General features: G+C 35.8%; 2 protein-coding genes across 2 annotated transcripts; both read left to right on the top strand.

The window, feature by feature from the left end:
* The first annotated feature begins 1,388 nt into the window (after window positions 1-1,388).
* LOC103520807 (putative uncharacterized protein DDB_G0293878) lies at window positions 1,389-3,137 on the top strand. Its single transcript, XM_008485903.1, has one exon. It carries the CDS (start codon window positions 1,389-1,391, stop codon window positions 3,135-3,137), a length of 1,749 nt encoding a protein of 582 aa, XP_008484125.1.
* A 66-nt stretch (window positions 3,138-3,203) lies between these two features.
* LOC103520806 lies at window positions 3,204-5,989 on the top strand. The gene is made up of 2 exons (XM_026831782.1): window positions 3,204-3,360; window positions 3,566-5,989. The coding sequence occupies exons 1-2, from the start codon at window positions 3,204-3,206 to the stop codon at window positions 5,605-5,607; spliced, it is 2,199 nt and encodes a 732-aa protein (XP_026687583.1). The 3' UTR covers window positions 5,608-5,989.
* Window positions 5,990-7,897: the final 1,908 nt, after the last annotated feature.

Raw genomic sequence — 7,897 nt, 5'->3', positions numbered from 1 at the left:
GTACTGTAAATCGATAGTCCAGAAATTCCCTTGATTAATTTGCACCAAAGCTGTGTCCACACATGGTCGGCTATCTATATTTGGTCACACCTTACCGAAGCACCTTACCTACATGAAATTGAAAAATAACACTAATGAAACACGGAAGTAATCTTGTGTCAAAAAAGTGAAAAAGAACGAAATTCAATGTTGCCAAATTCCCTTGATTAATTTGCACCAAAGCTGTGTCCACACATGGTCGGCTATCTATATTTGGATACACCTTACCGAAGCACCTTACCTTACCTATATGAAATTGAAAAAAAAAAAAAGAAAAAAAAACACAAATGAAACACGGAAGTAATCTTGTGTCAAAAAAGTGAAAAAGAACGAAATTCAATGTTGCCAAGAGTCACAAGGTAACACAGAACTACGAATTTCAATTAAATGTGACGAAAAACATGCCAAATTTGGCAACATTCACATTAGTAAACAAAGGCTTCAAGGTCAACCTGCATTTATTTTGCAATAAATTCAAAAATGGGGAATCTTTGTGAAGCAATTTTTTTTCTATGAAAATTCTTTTGAAATTCTTTTCTATATGATATCCAGGCAAAATCTATAACCCTTCTAGGTGAAATTCCTCTATGGACGCTCTTGTTTATTTGTTCATTCATCAAACATTGCAACCCTGCTTCTCTTAGTTCTTAACAAAGTTCCGTCGGACTGCCATAAAATCTTTACCAGATCAGGAACGACAGTCTGTTCTTGGCATCAAAGTTTACCATCTTGTTAATATCTGTGTGGAAACTTGATAGGACTTGGCCTGGCGCACTGCCGCACCGCGTGCGTTCAGATGACTCTAAACGTAGAAACACACTACCATCGCGTCACGTAACGTGAAGTCATGGGGTGTGAGAAAGATGTAGTTCAAAGTTTTCCCATAATATTGTAGTAATTCGTTCAGGACAGCCGTGTGTTTCTACCTTTACAGTAGAAAATCACCAAAGGATTAATCAAATGAGCACATGGGAATGGGAAATTTGAAAGCTCTCCTTCTCCAATCAATCTTGTGAGAAGACGACTTTACTTTTGGATAACCAATCACCAATGATCACGTTTCCACACAGTATTCCACTGTTTCTGTCTAGCTCTAATCTTCTTTCTCCGTTTCTTTCCATTCTTCTCTCAACCTTGAATTCAGAATAGATTTAAGATTTTCATTATAAAAACACTGACTTCATATTTATTTATTTTTGGGTATAAAACGAACGGACACACGAGTAATACTCGTTTGGAGAAAAAAATTGGCAAGGGTCAAAATTTTAAATCCGTTCATGATGTTATATTCAACCCGATGCTCTTATTTCTCGTTCTGATAACTCTTATGTCACACAGACTCCACAGCGATGACAGCAAAAGGCGTTTATCTTGGTGAAAACGACGACAGTGATGAGGATGATGTTAAAGTCATCAATGATTCTGGAACCGAATCTAGCGAAGATCAGATCGAAACTAGTAGACCCGTTGATAAACAATTCAGTAGCGACAAAAACGAAAACAAAGAGAAAGAATTAATGACAGAAGTACAGATAACATTAGCCAGACTGGAAAACGAACTAAGTAAAACCAATAACAAAGACAATGTACAGGGATTAATGAATAAGCTAAAATCTTTTCTGAATGTGAAAAACACTAACGAAAGCAATGAACAAACTATACCAACACCACCCCCCAGAAAATATCACAAAAATCGGCACTCCATAGCTGGCACACAAGATGACATGGGGAGTGTCAGAGGTTTTCTTGATCAATGTGATGACCACGTCAGTCCGGTTAGAACTAACAATGTAGGAATAAAGAATCAACCAAACACACTTGTAAACAATTTACAAAATGACGTCCAACAATATAATAAACAATCCGCGAATTTAAATAATAGTATTAACAATAACAAAAATGTAATACACTTTCAAAAAGATATTCTTGATAGCAATAGAACAACTAATAACGTAGGAAAACAGCAAAGTATACTGAAACAAAGAAGTGTAGACAGCAGTAAAAACGAAAATGCTAAGCAGTTTCAAAAACAATCGAGTTTAGACAATAGCTATATTAATAATAGTGTTATGTCCCCCAGACTAGACCAATCCAATGATATAGTTCATATTGAAAATCCCAACGTCAAAAACTACAAAAGTGTGAATTATAGTCCTGATGTTTATACGGTTGAATCTAATGAACCAGGTATAAAGCCACTAGTAGCAACATTAACACTCCGGGAAACAAATCAAATGGTAGATGATGCTGAAGATGGTGATATTTCCAGTGATGATGACGAAAATAACGGAGGAAATAACATACGGAATGCAAGGAAATTACTCAAGTTTGCTAAAAATGAAATGAAATCGAAACAGTTGATTCGAAGCAACAAAAAGATTAAAATGAAAAGATCCAATACGATAGATATTCCAAAGAATATGAAATATTATTCCTCAGGCGATGAGCTCACTAATGAGGACAGGTTGAAAAACAAAACACCAACGTTTGTACCTAAAACAGAAAACGATTTCAAATTTTTAGCCTTTCTCAAAAAGAACAACACCGAAGATACGAAATGTTATAACTCTGCTGCCAGAGGTGGTGCACATTGGAGCAATCGCTTCAGCTGCATTAAAACAACATTTGAAAACGCTGAGAAACAAAATGTACCTGCAGTTCAACCTAAAAAATCTCAAGCTAAACTATTTTGGCAAAAAAGTGAAGAGAAGATGAATCAGAATAATAGACTACCTTGGATGAGCAATGAAGAGCATAGCAATGTAGTGACAGGATCACTCGTTGTCCAAACAAAACCTACACAAAACTTTACACACGCTATCAAATCTCCCTTCCAAGCAGTCAACAAAGTAGAATCTATACCACAAACTAAAACATCTTACACAGGAACTGTTAAACAAATGGCAAGTGAAAAGTTCAACAAGATTGAAAATATCAACATGGAACCTAAATCTGTAGGAGTAAAAAATGTGAACTCAAAGATCAACAATTTTGAGAACAATCTAAACCCTAACGAATACAACAATGCTCATGATAGACAATCCGATTCACATAGGACATTTGCATCAACTATATCAACATGGAACCTAAATCTGTAGGAGTAAAAAATGTGAACTCAAAGATCAACAATTTTGAGAACAATCTAAACCCTAACGAATATAACAATGCTCATGATAGACAATCCGATTCACATAGGACATTTGCATCAACCAGTACAACTACACATCGTAATTTTGTTCCACAACAAACCAATTTCAAACCAATCCCTCAGAAACCAGATGTACCCCAAAACTACAAACCAATTGTACAACCAGTTTATCCGTACCCTAAACCGCAGGCCCCAGCCCATTCAAATGGTCAACCAACTCAGTTTATAAAGAAACAATTTCCTGAACCTCAATATCAAAAACCTATTCCCAAAGTCATGTCTCCTCAGCAAGGACTAAATGCATACAGAGAACATTCATTGTATGATTCACCTTCTAGGGATTATCACGATAATTCAGGAATTTTCTCTCCATATCAGGAACATACAAAGTCATGTCTCCTCAGCAAGGACTAAATGCATACAGAGAACATTCATTGTATGATTCACCTTCTAGGGATTATCACGATAATTCAGGGATTTTCTCTCCATATCAGGAACATACCTCAGGATATAATGAAAATCCTCGAAACTTCCAAATACAAAACGACCAAGCTGGATTTTACGAAAGTCAAATCTCACCGTACGAGCCCAGTGTTGTAGAAATTCACAAGTCTCCCCTTTGCACCAAAAATGGTTCACACTTTACCCCCATCTCCCCTGCAGTTGTAGATAACATTTCTTATGAACCGCAAACTGTAGCTGTGAGTAGAGTAATGGGTAAGGAACAATGTCAGCAGGCAGTCATTGTGAATAAAACTAACAAGCAGCATTTCAACGAATCCACTAATGTACTGAAAAACATCATTTCCCAACACCAGTACAATGACAATCATTCTCAAAACCAGTTCCCTAGTGACGATTCTACTTTCCGATCAATTGACACGAGTAATCTTCCATCCAACACATCCTATGTATATCCTACCCCAGTCAATCGACCCAATGTCACCGTACAACCTATGAACTATTCTGCTAGTTCATCACTACCCCAAACCTCATTTCAAAACTATACACCTTCGTCTCAAACACATAACTCTTATCAACAATATCCCTCACCTCACACATCAAGCTCACACTTTCAACAAAGTAAAGTGCAACCTGGTCAACAGTATCCAACATCATCAGCACAATCAAATTATCAAACTGATTCTCATAGATTCCCACCGTATAGAGATGGCAATTACAACTCCCCATCAATTCCTCAAACACATCTTCAACAGCAACCTTCCAATGTTGCTAAGACTCGTCCTAATTCTATGTACATGCATTCAGATGATTATAACCCCAATGTGAATTTTTCTAATAATCCGATCTATTCTTCAAACAATGCACCGTACGCATTGACTGGCTCGAAATCTTCATCCTCAGTTTATCCTTCATCTGTAATATCCCCAGTGAGTTATCCTTACAGAAACCATACTTCAAATGTTCCTCAAGAGCGGAATTATCAGTCCATTCCTTCAGACCAATTCGTTGACTCTCGACACAAACTTGTCGCTAACAGTATAACATCCTTTGAGCGAGCTACGTCTCAACCTCCTCCTCCTAGAAACAACCCAGCTATCATTAGCAATGCGCCTGCCAATGTCAACAAAACTAATTCCAAACCTTCAGGAGGTGACAGTAAAATTTCCTACATGAATTATATCTCACAAATTTCTCCTCAAACAATGCAAAATAAATTGCACTATAGCCCAGGTAGGAAAAGCATTTCTCCGACCTACCATCATAACCTTGGCTACGGGGAATTATCACAAAGCTCCACACAAAGTTCCATTTCCGATAATTCTCCAATCAACAAATTGAATTCTCCCCATATGAATTTGTCAACACCTTCATCACCTCAATTCCCTGCTCCACCGATACTGACCAAAACACCACAGCTTAAAATATCGTCGAAAACGGCATTTGTTCCTGTTAAACCATTTCATCAATCGCTTGCCACGCCTTCGATACCAAAACAACATTTGAAATTGCCACCAAGCTCACCAAATGCAAACAGTATGTCGCCGAGTGCAGGCTTTGTGTCACCACCAGCATCATCACCGAAAATGCCATCTGTCCTCCAAAAATCAGAATCCTGGCACCAAATGGTTTTAGACCGCATGGCACCAAAGAAATCCAGCCCAATACCAGCTGGACCAGGCAAACTTTTACCAAAAGCCAAATCATCGCATTCGTTGAGTTTTGCGAAACAATTTGAAGCTGCCATTCCGGATACGATCGAAAAAAAGAAAACTGTGGAAGCTTATTTGAATACGGAAGGTAGTAAAAAAGAAATCAACAAGTATAACTTCAAACAGTTCAAGAAAACCAAAACCAGCAAGAGTTCTAGCACCACTAGTAAATCTGTTGTACCACTGAGTGATAACTTGGACAATGTAGATGAGGCATTTGATAGCTTGTTCCTTGAGAGTAAATAAAACCAAATATGGAATTATGACACATGTAGTAATGAAAATGAAATAACGTACATGATGGTTTGATATCAGTTGAAACTACGTTGGGATACGTAAAACCTTACACAATTTGGTCTAGTCTCCTTTCCTCTATCCCCTTGAATTGAACTTATAATAGAAAATATTTTAGTAAAAGATTCAAATTGATTATTTTGTTAGGTAATAAAGCTGCTTCAAATTTTAGGGTAGGTTTATCCTAGGCGATTATAACATTATGTAGATATGTATCAACTAACACACGTAGATTCTAAACATTCATCGTGACAAACATACAAATTTAATTGCACCCATTTTAAACTAACTTTTTTCTCAAACAAATTACACGTCAACTAAATTAAAAACGCGGTCTTCATATTTCTGTCATTAATTTCAATTATATCGAGTCGTATCTTGATCTTCATCATTGGCTTGCCCAAGACGTCGAGCTCTCTTATCTCATCACAATTTCTATCACGAAAACTTTTGTGAGTTCTTTTGTGTTTGGGAAACAATTTTTCCGTTTTTCAAAATTTCTAATGCGTTTTTCTTTTTTGCCAACTAATTGAGTTTTTAACTTCACCTGTTTTGATTTTTTTGAATGGGTTTGACTCTTTTTGTGTTAAATGTTCTTAATTGTTTGACAGATTTTGTTAATTGTGTTGTGTGTAGTTTGTTTCTGTTGTTTTTACATGCTTTTTTTTTTATTAGATTAGTAACTTGTTTGTTCCATTATCTACCTACTACAGTTTGTTTGATAATGTTACCCGTTACATTCTTCCTTCTCTTTAGGTATATCGAATCTATTATCGTATTTTTCCAAGTGATATTTTCGTTATTAAAAATACTACCTACCTACTTGTTAAAATGAGCCCATTTCTTTTAAATGATAAAACAAATATTCAACGAAACTAACTAATATTTTCATCAAAAGCCTTTGTCGGTTTAAAGTTGATTAAATGAATGAGTGATAGAATTATTCTAAATCATTAATAATTTCCCAAATTTCATTATAAACCTATAAAATCCATCAAATTATTTAATAAAATTTTACTTTTAATGTTGATAACTATTGTGCCATTGCCTACTATTTTGACTAACGTTTTATGAATTCAATTAAAAATTACTTGTACATAAATATTTCCAGTTTTCTTTGAAATAATTTAAACCCAATTTCATTGTCTAATAATGTATCTGTACTTCCTGCCATTAAAACTTTGAAAATAGTTTCAATAGTTTTTAGTTTATCAAATTTTATTTTGCTTATGGCAAATACTCTTTGTTTGAGGTTGATTCTTTTCCCTAATACTCGTATTGTAGGTACTAGTGTTAGTTACATTGCCAATTTGCCTCCTGAAAAATGTACAGATTATTATGAACCAAAGTTGGCCAATGGCCATTCTATGTATTATTAGATGCTAGTACTATAGGTACCCTTGTTTTATTTATTGTTTTGCCTTCAGTGTGTGTGATGAAATACTTGGATCTCGTGCAAACCAAGTGTTTATCTACGATCTAGGTACTTTATCTTTTGTGTAGCCATTTTTTAAAAATGGAGGACGTTAATATTGACAATATCATCTCTTTTTTATTATCTTTTTAAAACATTTCTGTTTCATTATCTTTTTAAAACATTTCTGTTTCATTGTGCATTGCTGTTACAGGTACTTCGGAGACTTCGAGTGCAGTGACAACTACCAATGGAAACGTCACCAAAACTGAGGGTGAGTGGCGGAAAATGATTTTTTTTTTTTAAAAGAGGTTTGACAGAGGGAACTGTAACTGCTATGGTCTTATCGTCCCGAAATTGAAGAGAGAAGGAAGACAGGATAGGAGAAAGCCAGCCGTTCCGAGAACGAACATTATCCCATCAGGATAAAATCCGCCCCGGGCGGGAATCGAACCCGCGGCCTAGCGCTTACAAGGCAGACGCACTACCAACTAAGCTAACTAACTTTTAAAAGTGCGATAATAAGTTGTAATAATATCCACTTAATAGTTGTGAGATAATGTTACGTATAGGTACTTGGGAAGTAGGCATTGGTAGAAACATTATTATCAATCTATAACTAGGTATATTCTATAGGTATCCCAATACTTTTTGTGACCTACCTAACCCACCTACCTTCGAGTGTACTAGTCCTAATGGCATGACACACGGCCTACATTAAAATTAAATGTACACTAATGGAAAGGCACTAAGTCTGCGTAGTGTGTCATTGCTACTTCCAACCTACCTTTATAGCTTACCTACCTTTAAAAACATCAACAACAACAA

Source organism: Diaphorina citri, unplaced genomic scaffold (genome assembly GCF_000475195.1).
Source record: "Diaphorina citri unplaced genomic scaffold, Diaci psyllid genome assembly version 1.1 scaffold4101, whole genome shotgun sequence".
NCBI lineage: Eukaryota > Metazoa > Arthropoda > Insecta > Hemiptera > Psyllidae > Diaphorina > Diaphorina citri.
The sequence above is the reverse complement of the archived record's forward strand: the minus strand, read 5'-3'. Positions and strand labels throughout refer to the sequence as shown.